This window comes from Elephas maximus, chromosome 9 (assembly GCF_024166365.1).
Source record: "Elephas maximus indicus isolate mEleMax1 chromosome 9, mEleMax1 primary haplotype, whole genome shotgun sequence".
Classification (NCBI taxonomy): domain Eukaryota; kingdom Metazoa; phylum Chordata; class Mammalia; order Proboscidea; family Elephantidae; genus Elephas; species Elephas maximus.
The window spans coordinates 71,022,290-71,043,072 of record NC_064827.1 but is presented as its reverse complement, the minus strand read 5'-3'; the positions used below and the strand labels follow the sequence as shown (position 1 = coordinate 71,043,072).

The 20,783-nt window shown below is 38.9% G+C and overlaps 1 protein-coding gene across 1 annotated transcript in view; it reads left to right on the top strand.

The window, feature by feature from the left end:
* Window positions 1-53: 53 nt before the first annotated feature.
* The window catches only part of C5 (complement C5), a 143,735-nt gene continuing 123,005 nt past the window's right edge, over window positions 54-20,783 (top strand). The window contains exons 1-2 of the mRNA XM_049896901.1: window positions 54-1,937; window positions 3,315-3,405. Coding sequence (XP_049752858.1) covers window positions 3,326-3,405 — 80 coding nt within the window. The 5' untranslated portion in view covers window positions 54-1,937; window positions 3,315-3,325. The remainder of the gene's footprint in view (window positions 1,938-3,314; window positions 3,406-20,783) is intronic.

Below are 20,783 nucleotides of genomic sequence, written 5' to 3'. Positions count from 1 at the left end.
TTTGTCATTTTTTAATTGTCTCAGATTTTAGTCTCTATCAGAGTAGCTGGTATAGAAGTTACGTGTATGGCTTTCCTTAAATTCTGACAAAAACCAAGTGTGAAGAACTTTAGGATATAATAATATAAGAGTTAATACTAATTGAGCACTTACTATGTGCCAGGCATTGTTGAAGCCCTATACTGAGATTTTCTCATGGAATACTCACACCAATCACATGCAGCACGTACACTTATTATCCCCATTTTCCAGATGAGGACATTGAAGCACATCATGGGGTAGTAAGTGGCGCAGGCAAAAATCAAACCCCGGTCAGACTGGTAGTAGAGTCCACTGCACTGCTGAACACTATGCTTTACAGGGCACTACTTCTTTTGTGTATTGTTGTTTAGGACTTATTTCAATTACCTGGAAGATGGGTCTGAAAGAGCCAATTTTTATACATTACTGAAATTTCAGGTACACTAGCAATAATGTTAAAATAGATACTGGACTAGGGTTTACTGAGAGATGCTTTAATACTTACAATGATAATGATAATAAAATTTCTACTCCCCATTTTAGTGGATACTGGCTAAAACAGCATCTTTAGAAGGTATCAGATAAAGAACAGTGCTTTTAAAACCGGAGACCAGGCCTGAGTCTTGGCTCAACTATTTATAGCTACGTGACCTTAACCAAGTTATTTAATCTCCCCAACCTTCAGTTTCTTCTTCTGTAAAATGGGGATAATTTCTCTCTGCTTGCAGATTTATAAGAATTAACTGAGATCCTGCAAGTTAAACAGCTCAAGAAGAGCTCAATAAATGTTAACTTATGCTTGACTCTTTTTTAAGCCCCTTTTCAGCAAAGCCATACTCTTATCTAGGCCAGACAAATTATAATCAACATTTGATGATAGCAGAGTGAGTTCCTGAAAGTTTATCTTGCCAAGTCCAGATGACTGGAAGAGGGGGGACCACCACTACAGTGTCAAATCTTCTGTTCTATGGTTCAATCACTTTTCACCTCATGACACTGCTTCTTATCTCCAGCTCCGGCTCTACTTAGCAGCTGTAACCATTTGGACAAGTCCTTCCCGTTCTCCACACCTCCATTTCCTCATTTCTAAATAACAGAGATGACATGATCAATTCTAAAATTCGCTTCAGTGGCTTTTCGGAAAGCAAGAGAGCGATCTAAATAATTGCCTTGATTTTCTGTACCCCTTCAGCCTTCATACTGATTGAAGATTAAGAGTACCTTGACGAAGTGAGTGTTTGTCCAATGGGGGTGATTGTATGAGGTTTTAAAAATCAACTGTATCAAATGAAAAAAAATGTCTAAATAAGAAGGTCCCAGGATGTTTAACAGAGGAAGAGTAAGAATTAAATGGCTATGATGACTGGCTTCAAATATATGAGGAACTCAACAATTATGTGATTTTTTTTTTTTTTTTTTTTTTTTTCTGCACAAGAGAGTTAACCCCCTGAGCACTAGTAATAGAAGTTGGATTTTGGTTTAGAAGACATCAGAAAGAATTTTCCAGCAATTAGAGCTCTGTGAAATGGAACAAGCTGCCTGGGGAGGAGGCAATTGCCCCATTACTGGAGCTATTGCAGTAGGGACTGCTCAAGCACTGTCACTAAATGGGGTGGGTACAGCAGAGGGCACGAGGGGGGAAAGTTAGACCAGAGCCTCTAAGTCCAGCCCTGAGCCTTTGATTCTGTGCTTAGCTAAGAGCGGTTGTATTATCATCTCAGCATCCACATTCAAACATCCCCTGGTCCAGAAGTGCTGTTTTGATGGAGCCCATCAAAGGGAGGAGAGCTGCAAGCAGTGAGCTGCACGGGTTACCCTCGGCCCTAATTGTTCCAGACCTTTCTCTAAGTGCTGTACCCTGGCAACTCAGCTGTGGGAAGAGACTTCTTTCACCTCTGCATTCATACTTGGGGAGGGTATGTATAAAAACTCTTACTCCACGTGCAGTGCAGTAGGAGGGTGCCAGGTGGAGTTTGTGCTGCCATGTGAACAGGCACTTCCAAACATGGTTTAAAATAGACAAGATGAAATATAAACTCCTACAATTTGGCTGGAAAAAGCAGAGTGGGTGGTGGCAGTGATGGTAGTTTGGGTACCACAATGCCCAGGTTTACCACTAACTTACTGTGTAGTGGCTACAGATCATTATTTATCCTCTAAGCTAATTAAAAAAAAAAAAAAAAAAATTTTTTTAAGCTAATTTTTACAATGAAAATATTTAACTAGATGATTCTGTGATATTCATTTGTTCCTGTATCACTGGCTACACATAGCATGATACTTAAAATCTTGCATGAAGGCAATAGTATATTTTAAGAATCAAAATATTATTGATTCCTCTACAAAGCATAGCCAACCAAAACTATCAGAATTAAAAGGAATCCCAATAAGCACACATGGAAAGAAATTTCCTTTAGTTGAGTTTCACATGGTTTATGTGCAAAATAGTGATAGTACAATTTATTAAATTTTCATTTAATTTTACTTAAAATTGGTATTTTCTTTGGTTTCACTTGAAGTCTATTTAACTACACTACTGGAGAGAAAATGCCACACAGTTCTTGAAGGGGCTACCTTTATCAGAGTAAAACTAGCTACAGTTTCAAGTTAAGGCAGAGAATAACTAAAAAAATTATTGTACTTTTAGTTTAACTTTGTAGATAAAAAATGACATTTTTAAAGAATCTAATGGTTTTCTTATGCTTTTCATGAACCTGTAAAAGTGTACAAACAAGTCCTGAAAAGTGTTTTAAATTACACAAGTCATCTTCAATCCTCAATAATAATGCTATTATATAGAAATCTCCCTAAAGTTTGTGAATGTATATATTTCTTTTATGATTTTTTAAAAAAATTTAGAATTTAACCTTCAAGATTTAAAAAAAAAAAGCCAAACAGTAGAATTTAGAGCTAAATCAATCGAAAAGTTAAGAGTAAACATTTAAAAACCTCTGTGAGTTTTCTCACATTGCCGTTAACAGATTTCTACATATATGGGATTACTCTACACAATGGGATACATACTGTCCTAAAACATTTATATCTACGTCTGTATCTGTCTATATTATCTGCTTTGTTTCACACCTACTGGATGCTACCATTCCGCATCGTGCTTTTTATACTTAATAGATTGTAAACTGTCTACAATAAAAAAAATTATTTTTTATTTTGATACCACAAAAATTAAATGTTTGAAATCCTAAACATTTTAATTAAAATGTAACCATCACACTGTAACATATAACTGTAATTATGTTTTGTGTTTACTCTGTGTTTTTGTATTTCTAATTTAGGTTTTCCAGTAATGAACACAACACAAGTTAAACAGAAAAACAGCATTTCTTTAGAAAACTGGTTATGGAATGTCTATCATGTTCCTAAAAGGTATTCAAAGACTTTATCTATTTTTTCCTTAGGAAATTTTGAAAATATTCAAATATGATGAACAAATCGTCTACAACTCTTCTAAGGGTTTCTTTGATAATTAAAGATAGCATTAACATTTGGTCAAGGTTACTTGGTTGGTTTTTCCTTCAGTATATAGATTAGCTGAAGAATTAATAATCCTTTCAGAAGAATGCCATTTCAGTTCTCTTGAACTTTTACTCAGCGTATACTTTGGGATGATATTTGTACTTTGTACTTTTACATTATGATTTCAGTCTTTCTAAACAACTGCTCTGTAACAAACCCTCTAGCAACATATTTTGTCTATTTGGGCATGTTTGTCCGATGATACTTATCCATATAACAAATAAAAGGAGGTAATATTTTCCTTACATAATAAACACACACTATAAAACATTGACTAAGCCTAAGGCCTGAGGACTGGTCTGCTTTTGTTAATTGGTCATGACTTACCTGGTGTATAACAGCCTCTCTTACTCTCCCTGACTCTAGACTTGTTCCTTGTCTCTCCCCTATTTCATTCTCCAAACATGGCCACTCAAATGATTATATTAAAATCCAAATCTGATCCTGCCACTTTCCCACCTAAATCCACTTTTCTATGCCTTATTCAGCAAAATCTACGTGGATTAAAAGACCCTCATTCACTGGCTCTTGCCTACAGTCCAACGTCCCCTCCCAACAGCCCTTGCCACCATCCCTCTCTGTTCCAGCAGTACACACTCTTTCTTAATGCTTCTCCTAAATCAACATGCTGTTTGCAGTCTTCATACCTTTTCCTGGAGCCCTTCTTTCTAAACCCCCACTTTTTTTTTTTTTATTAACTTTTATTGAGCTTCAAGTGAACGTTTACAAATCAAGTCAGACTGTCACATATAAGTTTATATACACCTTACTCCGTACTCCCACTTGCTCTCCCCCTAATGAGTCAGCCCTTCCAGTCTCTCCTTTCGTGACAATTTTGCCAGCTTCCAACTCTCTCTATCCTCCCATCCCCCCTCCAGACAGGAGATGCCAACACAGTCTCAAGTGTCCACCTGATATAATTAGCTCACTCTTCATCAGCATCTCTCTCCTACCCACTGTCCAGTCACTTTCATGTCTGATGAGTTGTCTTCGGGCATGGTTCCTGTCCTGTGCAAACAGAAGGTTTGGGGACCATGACCACCGGGATTCTTCTAGTCTCAGTCAGACCATTAAGTATGGTCTTTTTATGAGAATTTGGGGTCTGCATCCCACTGATCTTCTGTTCCCTCAGGGCTTCTCTGTTGTGCTCCCTGTCAGGGCAGTCATCGGTTGTGGCCGGGCACCATCTAGTTCTTCTGGTCTCAGGATAATGTAGGTCTCTGGTTCATGTGGCCCTTTTTGTCTCTTGGGCTCTTAGTTATCGTGTGATCTTGGTGTTCTTCATTCTCCTTTGCTCCAGGTGGGTTGAGACCAATTGATGCATCTTAGATGGCCGCTTGTTAGCATTTAAGACCCCAGACGCCACATTTCAAAGTGGCCTGCAGAATGTTTTCGTAATAGAATTATTTTGCCAATTGACTTAGAAGTCCCCTTAAACCATGGTTCCCAAACCCCCGCCCTTGCTCCACTGACCTTTGAAGTATTCAGTTTATCCTGGAAACTTCTTTGCTTTTGGTCCAGTCCAGTCCAGTTGAGCTGACCTTCCATGTATTGAGTGTTGTCCTTCCCTTCACCTAAAGCAGTTCTTATCTGCTAATTAATCAGTAAAAAACCCTCTCCCTCCCTCCCTGCAATAAACATTGGTGTGCATATATCTGTTTGTGTGAAGGCTCTTGTTTCTCTAGGGTATATTCCGAGGAGTGGGATTTCTGGGTTGTATGGTAGTTCTATTTCTAACTGTTTAAGATAACGCCAGATAGATTTCCAAAGTGGTTGTACCATTTTACATTCCCACCAGCAGTGTATAAGAGTTCCAATCTCTCCGCAGCCTCTCCAACATTTATTATTTTGTGTTTTTTGGATTAATGCCAGCCTTGTTGGAGTGAGATGGAATCTCATCGTAGTTTTAATCTGCATTTCTCTAATGGCTGATGATCGAGAGCATTTTCTCATGTATCTGTTAGCTGCCTGAATATTTTCTTTAGTGAAGTGTGTGTTCATATCCTTTGCCCACTTCTTGATTGGGTTGTTTGTCTTTTTGTGGTTGAGTTTTGACAGAATCATGTAGATTTTAGAGATCAGGTGCTGGTCGGAGTTGTCATAGCTGAAAATTCTTTCCCAGTCTGTAGGTGGTCTTTTTATTCTTTTGGTGAAGTCTTTGGATGAGCATAGGTGTTTGATTTTTAGGAGCTCCCAGTTATCGGGTTTCTCTTCATCATTTTTGGTAATGTTTTGTATTCTGTTTATGCCTTGTATTAGGGCTTCTAGGGTTGTCCCTATTTTTTCTTCCATGATCTTTATCGTTTTAGTCTTTATATTTAGGTCTTTGATCCACTTGGAGTTAGTTTTTGTGCATGGTGTGAGGTATGTGTCCTGTTTCATTTTTTTGCAAAGGGATATCCAGTTATGCCAGCACCATTTGTTAAAAAGACTATCTTTTCCCCAATTAACTGACACTGGGCCTTTGTCAAATATCAGCTGCTCATATGTGGATGGATTTATATTTGGGTTCTCAATTCTGTTCCACTGGTCTATGTGTCTGTTTTTGTACCAGTACCAGGCTGTTTTGACCACTGTGGCTGTATAATAGGTTCTGAAATCAGGTAGAGTGAGGCCTCCCACTTTCTTCTTCTTTTTCAGCAATGCTTTGCTTATCCGAGGCTTCTTTCCCTTCCATATGAAGTTGGTGATTTGTTTCTCTATCATCTTAAAAAATGACATTGGAATTTGGATCGGAAGTGCATTGTGTATAGATGGCTTTTGGTAGAATGGACATTTTTACTATGTTAAGTCTTCCTATCCATGAGCAAGGTATGTTTTTCCACTTAAGTATGTCCTTTTGAATTTCTTGTAGTAGAGCTTTGTAGTTTTCTTTGTATAGGTCTTTTACATCCTTGGTAAGATTTATTCCTAAGTATTTTATCTTCTTGGGGGCTACTGTGAATGGTATTGATTTGGTTATTTCCTCTTCGACGTTCTTTTTGTTGATGTAGAGGAATCCAAGTGATTTTTGTATGTTTATCTTATAACCTGAGACTCTGCCAAACTCTTCTATTAGTATCAGTAGTTTTCTGGAGGATTCCTTGGGGTTTTCTGTGTATAAGATCATGTCATCTGCAAATAGAGATAATTTTACTTCCTCTTTGCCAATCCGGATGCCCTTTATTTCTTTGTCTAGCCTAATTGCTCTGGCTAGGACTTCTAGCACAATGTTGAATAAGAGCGGTGATAAAGGGCATCCTTGTCTAGTTCCCGTTCTCAAGGGAAATGCTTTCAGGCTCTCTCCATTTAGAGTGATGTTGGCTGTTGGCTTTGCATAAAAAGATGCCCTTTATTATGTTGAGGAATTTTCCTTCAATTCCTATTTTGGTGAGAGTTTTTATCATAAATGGGTGTTGCACTTTGTCAAATGCCTTTTCTGCATCAATTGATAAGATCATGTGTAAACCCCCACTTTTGACAAACTCAAATTCACATCTAACAACTTAACTCACACATTGTATTCTTCAAAAGGGAGCAGCCCCCAAAGAGTTAGTTACCTCCCTAGACTGACGCTATATATTGTACAGGCTTCTATTGAACACTTATTATCCTCTATGATAATTTATTTGCTTACATATCTATCCCCTCTTCTAGAGTAAATTCGTTGAAGGCAGATTCTTTGTTATTTAGCGTTCTGTGTCTTGCACATAATAGGCATTCAAAAATATCCCCTGGATGGATAAATTGTATTAACTAATGGACTTCTGTATTCTGAAAATTCCTTTTGTTTTAACCATTTTTGTATACTCCATTTTTTGTAGAATTTGCTGAATTTAATTTTTATTTGATAATTTATGATATCACAGTCCTTTCAAGTCCTTATTGAGAAAATAAGGCAATAAAAACAATACATGGGAGTATATATTAAATTGAACCATATGTCTCTGCCAGTATTAAAACCTTTTTTATTTACACAAACAGCAATTTCACATGGTTTTATCTAGTAGAACACATAGGTAATAATTATGAATATGTAAGGGGTCCGACATCCTCTAACCTTTCTCCTTCATCCTCAATGCTGGCCGACAATTTGAGTTTGCTTTACTGTGATTTGCCTCAAGATCCCGTATGGGAAAAGTACAAACATTCCAATTAATAGAGGATCATGATAAGTTGGCTCCTAGTTAATCAAGGTTCACTTGTGTTTGATGGCTATGAAATATTTTATCTTCCAGTAATCAGCTACAGTTCATGATACCAGATTTTTCAACTACCTGGGAAATTCAAGGTGTTGGCATTTCAAATAAAGCTAAACAGCTAGTCTAATATACTAATTGGGAACAGTTTGTTCATTACAATATGCTTATCTTTTTACCTAGACAGGTATATTGACAGTTCAGCTAGGACTTGGGCAGTGGCATATGTTGGACTCTCATTGTAACCTAAGAAACGTCTTTGAACATATGTTGTTCATTTAATGTTTTTTTATAAACTGTTGCTTTGTGAGCAACAATTCCAGATTCCTACATTCTGATTTGCTGGGAGCTTGAGGTGGGGGATACAAACATGACCCATTACTGAGTTCTCTCCCAAATGACGGGTAACCGTGTAAATCAGAATCATTTAAATTAATTTTTTTAAGAATATTTATTTTATTTTTCACAATTCAGTTTCACAATTTGATTTTTCACAATTCAATATGTTCACCTATAAAGTGGGATTAATAATAATTATTCACCTTTTTGCTACATGGAAAAAGAGAATTGGGACAGACCACTAAAGACCTATGCAACTTTAAAACCAGAGCACTAACAACTACAAAACTGCAACAATTCTGATAAAGTTGAAAAGACATTAAATTATAGTGACCAAAAACATTTCAGTAAGCACAGTACTTTATCTTAAAAAAAAAAGAAAGTAAAGGTAGCTTGGCATAAAGAGGTGTGAGGAAGAGTTGACACTACTGAGTTAGATAACAAAATGCCTGTCTGGGGAAAGAAACGGTAAGGTGAACGGGCATCATGTAGAGTACTCCCCTGCACATTTAGGGGAAATTACTCTAGGGCTAAAGGAAATTACTCCATGTTCTTTTTTATTTTAAAAGTTCTTGAACTGTTAGAGGAAATATGAACACTGGATATTTGATGATATTAAATTATCATTGTTTTTAAAAGTGGGGTGTGATAACGGCATTGTAGTTATGTTTTAAAGGGGAGGTTATTGTCTTTTAGAGATGTATACTGAACTATTTACAGATAAAATAACATGATGCTGGCATTTGCTTCAAAATAATCCAGGGAATGTGGGACGAGGTGGTCACAGGGAAACAAAATTGGCCATGAGTTGATAATCTCTGAAGCTGGATAATAGGTACACAGGGGTTCACGATACCCTTCTCTCTACTTTTTGTATAGGTTTGAATTTTTCAATAACAAAGGTTTTTTTTAAAGCTCACAAATAACTGTGATAAAACTCTTGTTTATATATAGGCATTATTTGAATGTTCAAAACAAAGATACTATAAAAATGGCTTGGGGGCAGCGTCTGACCTCCTCTAACTTCACAAGCGGGAAGGAGAATCAAGATCAACAGTGCAAGGCTGATTCCTATGAGAAGGAGGTCAGACATGCCTCCTCTCTCTGCCATCTTTACCAATTCTGACACCAACCGTCCCTCCTAGGACACTCTCTGTTTCTCTGCTGGGTTAAATAATTCATTGTGGTGGCCACACAGAACTCACAGACAATACTCACGATTATGTGGTTTATTAGGGAAATAACAGGTTACAATTCAAGCTCAGGAACACTCAGGATATAGTTTTTCCATCAGGACAGCTTTTTCCCAGCTGTGCCACAGGCACTCCTCTCTCTGGCCCTTGGCCTCTCCCCTGCTAGTCAAGTGTTACAAAGCTCTTTTTGTTCTGCCGGTAATGCCCAGAGGCACCCCACTCTGCCAGTAAGCTTCGGCCCAAAGGCACTCAGCTTTCTCACTCCATGGACTGGGAAGCCCAATGTGCCATCTCCTGCCGGTCTCTCCTGCTGCTGTTTGTCTGTCACCACTTCTCACTGTCTTCAGTGTTACAGCTTTCTCTCTCTCTCAGTCTCCTTGTTCCAGGAGCTTTTCAGCACAGAGATCCCAGGTCCAAATGACATGCTCCACTCTTGGCCTTCTTTTCCTGATGGTGGTGAGATCCTCTTCTGCTCTGGAATTGGCTCTCTTTTAAGCCTAGCAGGATGGCAAAACTGACCAGTTCCCTCAATGGTCCACAATTACCTTATTTGCACAGCCCCACCTAGTCATTCGGGTGGGAGTTACAAGACGATGGCAAGAAAGGCCACACAAAAGCGATCCATCACACTGCAGATATATCCCTCAGATATTCCCGCAGATCACTCACATCCCTCAGGCCTTCCTGGGATAGCCTGTCTGAAAGAGGGTCCATCCCTTATCTTGCTATCTTCCCCATTACTCTGCTTATTTTTTTCCTAATTGTATTACTTCCTGACATTTTACGTATCATTGACTAGAATACAAGCTCCATGAAGGCAGGGATTTTGTCTGTCTATTCACTCTTATATCTGCATTGGCTAGAACACTGGCCCAAAATATTAACTGACTAGAGAGATTAAAAAAAAAAGAGTCATTAAATAGAACTTCAGAGAGTAATATTGAGGGAAAAAAAGAAAGCTTGATGTAGTGTTCTTCTTTTCTTCTAAGAAAAGAAAATACAAGAATTTAGAGAAGACAAAGTATTCTGCAAGGACCTTAAAAATTAATATTGTTGCTAGGTCCCGTCTAGTCGGTTCTGACTCACAGAGACCCTACGTACAACAGAACAAAATGCTGCCCAATCCTGTACCATCCTTACAATTGTTGCTTGTTTGAGCCCATTGTTGCAGCCACTGTGTTAATCCATCTTATTGAGGATCTTTCTCTTTTTTGATGACCCTCTACCAAGCATGTCCTTTTGCAAGGACTGGTCCCTCCTAATAACATGTCCAAAGTACACGAGACACAGTGTCGCCATTTTCTAAGGAGCACTCTGGCTATACTTCTAAGACAGATTTGTTCATTCCTCTGGCAGTCCACGGTATATTCAGTATTCTTGACCGATGGCATAATTCAAAGGTGTCAATTCTTCTTCAGTCTTCCTTATTCATTGTCCAGCTTTCACGTGCATATGAGGCAATTGAAAATACCATGGCTTGAGTCAGGCTCACCTTAGTCCTCAAAGTGACACTTTTGCTTTTTAATACCTTAAAGAGGTCTTTTGCAGCTGATTTGCCCAATGCAATATGTTGTTTGATTTCTTGACTGCTGCTTCCATGGGCATTGATTGTGGATCCAAGTACAATGAAATCATTGACAATTTCAATACTTTCTTCATTTATTATGGTGTTGCTTATTGGTCTGGTTGTAGGAATTTTCTTTATGTTGAGGTGTAATCCACACTGAAGGCTGTAGTCTTTGATCTTCATCAGTAAGTGCTTCAAGTCCTCTTCACAGCAAGCAAGGTTTCATTATCTGCATAATGCAGGTTGTTAATGAGTCTTCCTCCAATCCTGATGCTGTGTTCTTCTTCATATAGTCCAGCTTCTTGGATTATTTGCTCAGCATACAGATTGAATAAGTATGGTGAAAGGATATAACCCTGATGCACACCTTTCCTGATTTTAAGCTATGCAGTATCCCCTTGTTCTGTTTGAACAACTGCCTCTTGGTCTATGTACAGGTTCTGCATAAGCACAACTAAGTGTGCTGGAATTCCCATTGTTTGCAATGTTATCCATAATTTGTTACGATCCACACAGTCAAATGTTTTTGGTAGTCAATAAAACACAGGTAAACATTTTTCTGGTGTTCTGTGCTTTCAGCCAAGATCCATCTGACATCAGCAATGATATCCCTTGTTCCACATCCTCTCCTGAATCCAGTTTGAATTTCTGGCAGTTCTCTATCTATGTACTGCCACAACCGTTTTTTTTAATTATCTTCAGCAAAATTTTAATTGCTTGTGATATTAATGATATTGTTCAATAATTTCCACATTCTGTGGAATGGGTACAAATATGGACCTCTTCCAGTCTATTGGCCAGGTAGCTGTCTTCCAAATTTCTTGGCATGGATGACTGAGTGCTTCCAGCACTGTATTCATTTGTTGAAATATCTTAATTGGTATCCTGTCAATTTCTGGAATCTTGTTTCTCACCAATGCCTTCAGTGCAACTTGGACTTCTCTCCATACCATTGGTTCTTGATCATATGCTACCTCTTGAAATGGCTGAACGTCGACCAATTCTTTTTGCTACAGTGACTCTGTGTATTCCTTCTATCTCCTTTTGATGCTTCTGACATTGTTCAATATTTTGCTCATAGAATCCTTCAATATTGCAACTTGAGACTTGAATTTTTTCTTCAATTTTTTCAGCTTGAGAAATGCTGAGCACATTCTTCCCTTTTGGTTTTCTAACTTCAAGTCTTTGCACATGTCATTGTAATACTTTGCTTTGTCTTCTAGAGATGTCCTTTGAAATCTTTTGTTCAGCTCTTGTACTTCATCATGTCTTCCTTTTACTTTAGCTGCTCTACGTTCAAGAACAAGTTTCAGAATCTCTTCTGACATGCGTTTTGGTCTTTTCTTTCTTTGCTGTCTTTTTAATGACTTCTTGCTTTCTTCATGTATGATGTTCTTGATGTCATCCCACAACTCATCTGGACTTCAGTTATTAGTGTTCAGAGTACCAAATCTGTTCTTGAAATGGTCTCTAAATTCAGGTGGCATATACTAAAGATCGTACTTTAGCTCTTGTAGATTTTAATTTTCTTCAGCTTCACCTTGAACTTGCATAAGACCAATTGATGGTCCCTTCTGCTATTGGCCCCTGACCTTGTTCTGACTTGATATTTTCCATCATATCTTTCCACAGATATAGTTTTGATTCCTGTGTATTCCATATGGTGAGATCCACATGTATAGTCGCCATTTATGTTGTTGAAAAAAGCTATTTGTGATGAAGAAGTCATTGGTCTTGCCAAGTTCTATCATGCATTCTCCATTGTTATCTCTGTCACCAAGGCCATATTTTCCAACTACTGATCCTTCTTTGTTTCCAACTTTCTCATTCCAATCACCAGTAATTATCAATACATCTTGATTGCATGTTTGATCAATTTCAGACTGCAGAAGTTGGTAAAAATCTTCAATTTCTTCATCTTAGGCATTAGTCGTTGGTGTGTAAATTTGAATAACAGGCATATTAACTGGTCTTCCCTGTAGACATATCCATATCATATCACTGACAGCATACTTTAGGATAGATCTTGAAATATTCATTTTGGCAATGAATGTGACACCATTCCTCTTCAATTTGTTATTCCTAGCATAGTAGTCCATGTGATTTTCTGATTTAAAATGGCCTATACCAGTCCATTTCAGCTCACTAATGCCTAGATATGTATCTTCAAGCATTCTATTTCATTTTCGACAACCTCCAGTTTTCCTAGATTCATACTTCATTCAGTCCTCATTCCAATTATTAATGGATATTTGCAACTGTTTCTTCTCATTTTGAGTTGTGCCACATCAGCAAACGAAGGTCCCCAAAACTTTGCTCCAACCACGTCATTAAAGTCAACTCTACTTTGAGAAGGCAGCTCTTCCCCAGTTGTAATCTGAGTGCATTCCAACTTGAAGTGCTCATTTTCCTGCACCATATCAGAAAACGTTTTGCTGCTATTCATAAAGTTTTCGCTGGTCAATATTTTTAGCAGTAGATCATCTTTTCCTTCTTCCTAGAGTGTCTTAGTCTGGAAGCTCCTCTGAAACCTGTTCCCCATGGGTGACCCAGCTGGTATTTGGAATACCAGTGGCATAGTTTCCAGTATCACTGCAACACGCAACCCACCACAGTAAGACAAACTGACAAACGGTGAAAGTCCCTTAATACACTATGTATGTTTTCACATTTCATAGGTTTGTGTATTGCTGATGCGCTGCAGTTGCGGGTACACAAAGACTACTTCCTGGTTGTAAATAACAATGCTACAAGAGCCAATTAAAAGGGATAGTTTCCAACATTAAAATTCCAAGAACCTAAGTAAGTAGATAAACGCATGGCACTAGAATCAATGGCTGAGAAATCTGATGGTAAAATCACCACGCACAGTTCACTTCACTTTAGTGCAATGTGACTGAGCACTTACTGTGTGTAAGGCATCTAAGTGGGAGTGGGGTTGGGTGAGGGAGAGAGAAGACATGAAGGTGAAAATCTCATTCAAATTGTAATGGATCACAAGGGAAGCTGAACTGGGGTTCAGGTGAGGATCAGGACACATTTTGTTGGTAATGATGGGAGATAAGAAAAGCACTTATACTAGGCAATGTAGGGGTGAGGAATAGAAGGCCCCTCCTCTGTGAAAACAGGAATACCTAGTTGCCATCAAGTCTCATGGTGACCCTGGTGTGTCAGAGTGGAACTGTGCTTTGTAGGGTTTCCAATGGCTGATTTTTCAGAAGTAGATCACCAGGCCTTTCTTCTAAGGTGCTTATGGGTGGAGCTGAACCTCCAAGCTTTCTGTTAGTAGCCAAGCCCATTAACTGTTTGTACCACCCAGGGATTTCAAAAATTGGAATAGAGGCAGATAAAAACATCATTCCCACCCCCACCCCCAATCTGGACATGTGAGATGAATCTTGGAGAATGGGTAGGATTTTAACAGGTAGAAGCCATGACTTGAATATTTTATGAAGGTAAGAAAGCATAGATACGGAGAGTGGAAACCTTGGAACTAAACCATGTTAATTTCTTTTTGAATTTCCTAGGTCTACAAAGAGTTGAAGGCAGAACTAAAACTAAAATTCTGTTTTTTGACTTTCAGGTCTATGTTCTTTTCACTACAAAATATTGGTTCCTGATTCTTCAAACCAACAAACCAATCTTAAATTAATTGTGCTAAGAATTGCAGGATAATGCTTTTCAGAAGTAGACTGCCAGGTCCTTCTTCCTAGTCTGTCTTAGTCTGGAAGCACAGCTGAAACGTGTCCTCCATGGGTGACCCTGCTGGTATCTGAATACCCGTGGCATAGCTTCCAGCATCACAGCAACACACAAGCCCCCACAATACGACAAACTGCCCCCATGTGCCTGTCAGTTTGTCGTACTGCCCCCATGTGTCTGTCAGTTTGTCGTACTGCCCCCATGTGTCTGTCAGTTTGTCGTACTGTGGGGGCTTGTGTGTTGCTGTGATGCTGGAAGCTATGCCACGGGTATTCAGATACCAGCAGGGTCACCCATGGAGGACAGGTTTCAGATGCGCTTCCAGACTAAGACAGACTAGGAAGAAGGACCTGGCAGTCTACTTCTGAAAAACATTAGCCGGTGGAAACGTTATGAATAGCAGCAGAACATTGTCTGATATAGTGCTGGAAGATGAGCCCCCCAGGTTGGAAGGCACTCAAAAGACGACTGGGGAAGAGCTGCCTCAACCTTAATGATGTGGATGGAGTAAAGCTTTTGGGACCTTCATTTGCTGATGCGGCATGACTCAAAATGAGAAGAAACAGCTGCAAACATCCATTAATAATCGGAACCTGGCATGTATGAAGTATGAATCTAGGAAATTGGAAATCATCAAAAATGAAATGGAACGCATAAACATTGATATTCTAGGCATTAGTGAGCTGAAATGGACTGGTATTGGCCATTTTGAATTGGACAATCATACAGTCTACTATGCTGGGAATGACAACTTGAAGAGGAATGGTGTTGCATTCATCATCAAAAAGAACGTTTCAAGATCTATCCTGAAGTACAATGCTGTCAGTGATAGGATAATATCCATACACCTACAAAGAAGACCAGTTAATACGACTATTATTCAAATTTACGCACCAACCACTAGGGCCAAAGATGAAGAAATAGAAGATTTTTATCAGCTTCTGTAGTCTGAAATTGATTGAACATGCAATCAGGATACATTGATAATTACTGGTGACTGGAATGTGAAAGTTGGAAACAAAGAAGAAGGACCAGTAGTTGGAAAATATGGCCTTGGTGATAGAAACAATGCCAGAGATCAAATGATAGAATTCTGCAAGACCAACGACTTCTTCATTGCAAAATACCATCTTTCACCAACATAAACGGCAACTATACACATGGACCTCGCCAGATGGAACACACAGGAATCAAATTGACTACATCTGTGGAAAGAGACGATGGAAAAGCTCAATATCGTCAGTCAGAACAAGGCCAGGGGCCGACTGTGGAACAGACCATCAATTGCTCATATGCAAGTTCAAGCTGAAACTGAAGAAAATCAGAGCAAGTCCACAAGAGCCAAAATATGACCTTGAATATATCCCACCTGAATTTAGAGACCATCTGAAGAATAGATTTGATGCATTGAACACTAGTGACCGAAGACCAGACAAGTTGTGGAATGACATCAAGGATATCATCCATGAAGAAAGCAAGATGTCACTGAAAAGACAGGAAAGAGAGAAAAGACCAAGATGGATGTCAGAGGAGACTCTGAAACTTGCTCTTGAGCACCGAGCAGCTAAAGCAAAAGGAAGAACTCATGAAGTAAAAGAACTGAACAGAAGATTTCAAATGGCCTCTCGAGAAGACAAAGTAAAGTATAATGACATGTGCAAAGAGCTGGAGATGGAAAACCAAAAGGGAAGAACATGCTTGGCGTTTTTCAAGCTGAAAGAACTGAAGAAAAAATTCAAGCCTCGAGTTGCAATAGTGAAGGATTCCATGGGGAAAATATTAAATGACACAGGAAGCATCAAAAGACGATGGAAGGAATATACAGAGTCATTATACCAAAAAGAATTAGTCAATAGTCAACCATTTCAAGAGGTGGCATATGATCAGGAACCGATGGTACTGAAGGAAGAAGTCCAACATGCTCTGACGGCATTGGCGAAAAACAAGGCTCCGGGAATTGATGAAATATCAATTGAGATGTTTCAACAAACAGATGCAGCACTGGAGGTGCTCACTCGTCTATGCCAAGAAATATGGAAGACAGCTTCCTGGCCAACTGACTGGAAGAGGTCCATATTTATGCCTATTCCCAAGAAAGGTGATCCAACCGAATGTGGAAATTATAGAACAATATCATTAATACCACACACAAGCAAAATTTTGCTGAAGATCATTCAAAAACGGCTGCAGCAGTATATCAACAGGGAACTGCCAGAAATTCAGGCTGGTTTCAGAAAAGGACATGGAACCAGGGATATCATTGCTGATGTCAGATGGATCCTGGCTGAAAGCAGAGAATACCAGAAGGATGTTTACCTGTGTTTTATTGACTATGCAAAGGCATTCGACTGTGTGGATCATAGCAACCTATGGATAACGCTGCGAAGAATGGGAATCCCAGAACACTTAATCGTGCTCATGAGGAACCTTTACATAGATCAAGAGGCAGTTTTTCAGACAGAACAAGGGGATACTGATTGGTTTCAAGTCAGGAAAGGTGTGGGTCAGGGTTGTATTCTTTCACCATACCTATTTAATCTGTATGCTGAACAAATAATCTGAGAAGCTGGACTATATGAAGAAGAACGGGGCATCAGGATTGGAGGAAGACTCATTAACAACCTGCGTTATGCAGATGACACAACCTTGCTTGCTGAAAGTGAAGAGGACTTGAAGCACTTACTAATGAAGATCAAAGACCACAGCCTTCAGTATGGATTACACCTCAACATAAAGAAAACAAAAATCTGCACAACTGGACCAATGAACAACATCATGATAAATGGAGAAGAGATGGAAGTTGTCAAGGATTTCATTTTACTTGGATTCACAATCAACAGCCATGGAAGCAACAGTCAAGAAATCAAAAGACACATTGCATTGGGGAAATCTGCAAAGGACCTCTTCAAAGTGTGGAAGAGCAAAGATGTCACCCTGAAGACTAAGGTGCACCTCATTTTCAGTCACATCATATGCATGTGAAAGCTGGACAATGAATAAGGAAGACCGAAGAAGAGTTGACGCCTTTGAATTGTGGTCTTGGTGAAGAATATTGGATATACCATGGACTGCCAAAAGAACAAACAAATCTGTGTTGGAAGAAGTGTGGCCAGAATGCTCCCTAGAGGCAAGGATGGTGAAACTGAGTCTTACGTACTTTGGACATGTTGTCAGGAGGGATCAGTCCCTGGAGAAGAACCGCAAGCTTGGCAGAGTACAGGGTCAGCAAAAAAGAGGAAGACCCTCAACGAGGTGGATTGACACGGTGGCTGCAACAATGAGCTCAAGCATAACAACGATTGGAAGGATGGTGCAGGACCAGGCAGTGTTTTGTTTTGTTGTGCATAGGGTCTCTATGAGTCGGAACCGACTCAACAGCACCTGTAAACAACAACAACAACAAGAATTGCAGAGTATTAAAAATAAGTAATCCAGGGATCCAGAAATTCAAGTCCCAAATCCCTCTCTGGAATACTCCCATACTTAACTTCAGTGTATCCATAGGTTGTTCAGTGTATCTTCCAGAGCTATTTTCTTGGAAACCTTCCTTGGGTCTCAAGCCCAAGCTGTGTTATGAATATTACTCTCCTTCCAATTATTTATCTCAAGTTTATTATTACACACTTATAGCATGGTTATTTAATTAATGTCTGTCTCTCCCAGTAACTCTGTCCTAAGCTTTTTACAATAATTTATCTAATCTTTACCACAACCCTATGAGGTAGTTATTACTATTTATTCCTTCTTTACAGATGGGGAAACTGAGGCACAAAGAGATTAAATAATTTGCCCAAAGTCAGATAACTAGTAGCAGAGCTAGGATCCAAGCCCAGCAGTCTGATTCCTGAACTCATACACTGAAGCTCTGTAAGAACAGCAACTGTCCCTGTTACAAGAGAAAGCAACAGTGTTTGCCAAGGGTGGGTGCACAATACCTATCTGTCGAACAAACGCATATCTGGATTCTAGCCCAGGATTCTGTAATATTGGCTGTGTGGTCCTGAGCGAGCCACCTTACCTCTCTGAATACAACATTTGTCCTAACTACCATGTTTAGAGTGTAAAGCTCAAATGAGATCACAGATACGAACACAAGTTGAAAAAGAAAGAATATATAAATAATATAAATATAAAGGATGATATAGTAAATATATTCCAGAAGTTATATTCTTCTAAATACTTTAATTACTTGAGAGAATAAAGATTTGAATCTAGTTTTGGTCAAAGGGCATATCAAGAAAAGTTAAGATAAAAGTGCTTTTTAAATGAACATACTTGCTCTGACAAAGCACGTTATTTGATAACCATTCTTGCTGGCTTGAGTAACTTGCCAATCATGATAGTTAGTTGCCTTTTAGATTGAGGCCCCAAACAAATCTTAAATCCTTTCTTAATTCTTTTGGAATATGCTCAATTAAATTTCCTTCAGGGTTCAGCTTTTACAAATTCATATATACTATTTATGCTTCATTTAAGGCTCCAAGGAGAATAAAACCAGACTTAATTAATATTATTTGGCAATTGCTTTCCATTTTAAAAAGAGCAGTAGGGTTCACTTTCAGTTTTGGTAGTGGTTAAGTGCTACGGTTGCTAACCAAGAGTTCAGCAGTTCAAATACGCCAGGCACTCCTTGGAAACTCTATGGGGCAGTTCTACTCTGTTCTATAGGGTCACTATGAGTTGGAATTGACTGGACGGCAGTGGGTTCTGGGTTTATCCTAATTATAAACTCATAAATAAAAAGTAAGAGGTTATAAAACAGATGAATCAAAAACAGTGAATTGCTTTTATGTGTGGTCTTCTCCACATATTTCCTTCACATATTTGGGGCATGGAGTAAGCCCTGCGGTATATGGATCCAAGCCCAAGCATCAACCCCAAATTCTGGTGCCATGGCCACACTTTCAAATTTATGCTCAGTTCTTAGACTCATTTAAAATACTGTAGCAAGCCAGAGGTTATGGATTCCCAGGTGTCATATATTAAATACAAGTAAAAGAAGGGTCTTTTAGGGGCAGACTCACTGACAGCATTCACTGAAACTACGTTTATTAGCACCAACTCAGGGCCAAGCACTGGGCTGAGCAGTAAGAAGTGACTGCTGAAGCAAAGAAAGTACGGAAAAATGTCCCAAAACAGGCATGATTTCCTAACATTAATATATAAACTTCATTTTCCTACACCTGAGGATAATTTCTTAAAACAAGGTCTTCCTGGCCAAATTGGCCTGACACCCTGATTCCTCTCGGCCAGTCTCTGGTACTTGCCCTTGTAAGTCTGCCTGGTGGTCTGCTCATTCCTAGGCATTGATGGCCAAAGAAAGGGCCCCCTTAGTTGAGTACATGCTGGCAGAAAAATTCACTTTTTTTCCTAAGATCAGGTCTTAAAATGAAACAGTTAGTATACTTCTGGATGAATCATGGATTTCTATTAAGCAAGAATATTTTGTATGGCAAAAAAAAAAAAATCCTTTCGACTTTTGCTAGATTTCAACATCATCATGTATCTAAGCATTTGATGCTCAACATTCATGAATATCAAAAGCAAAGGAGGAAAACACTTTGTGGCAGAGACTGCTAGCTACCCCAGCATCCATTCTTTCCTTTTTCCTTACCATCAAAACCTGAATTTTAGCCACATTGCTGCCCACCTTCCTTTGAAGTTGGATATGGCCAAGCCCTGGCCAAGGATATGTAAATTGTGTTGGACTTCCAGGAAGGCTGTTCAAAGGGACTTGATTCAAGAGGGAAGGGTTCCCTTGTTAACCTCTTTTTGCAGCCCTTAACTCAAACAGTGGTTGGAGTTCCAGCAGCCATCTTGGACCACAAAGTAACACTGAGAATGGAAGCTACGTGCTAGGATGGTGGAACACAAAGATAGGAGCCTGTGTTTCTGATGACATGTGGAACTGCCATTCCAGTCCTGGACTTTTTTTACTGAACTTCTTCTACATGACAGGGAAATAAACACCTATCTTGTTTAAGCAATAATTATTTTAGTTGTCTGTTATATACCATAGAACCTAATTCTAATTAATATAAACTTTTTAAAGACTCTTTTCATTGGCTCTGGCAAGCAAAACAAGCAAGCAGGGAGCTTATCAGATGCATTTCATTTGCTACTTTCAATCCCAGCTTCTTTTCATCTTTCTAGAGCTCTTACCTTTTGTCCTGCTTTCTTAAATGTTGTTTTGTATTACATTCAATTTTTTTTATTACACAAGCAATATATCAACACATGCTTTTAAAA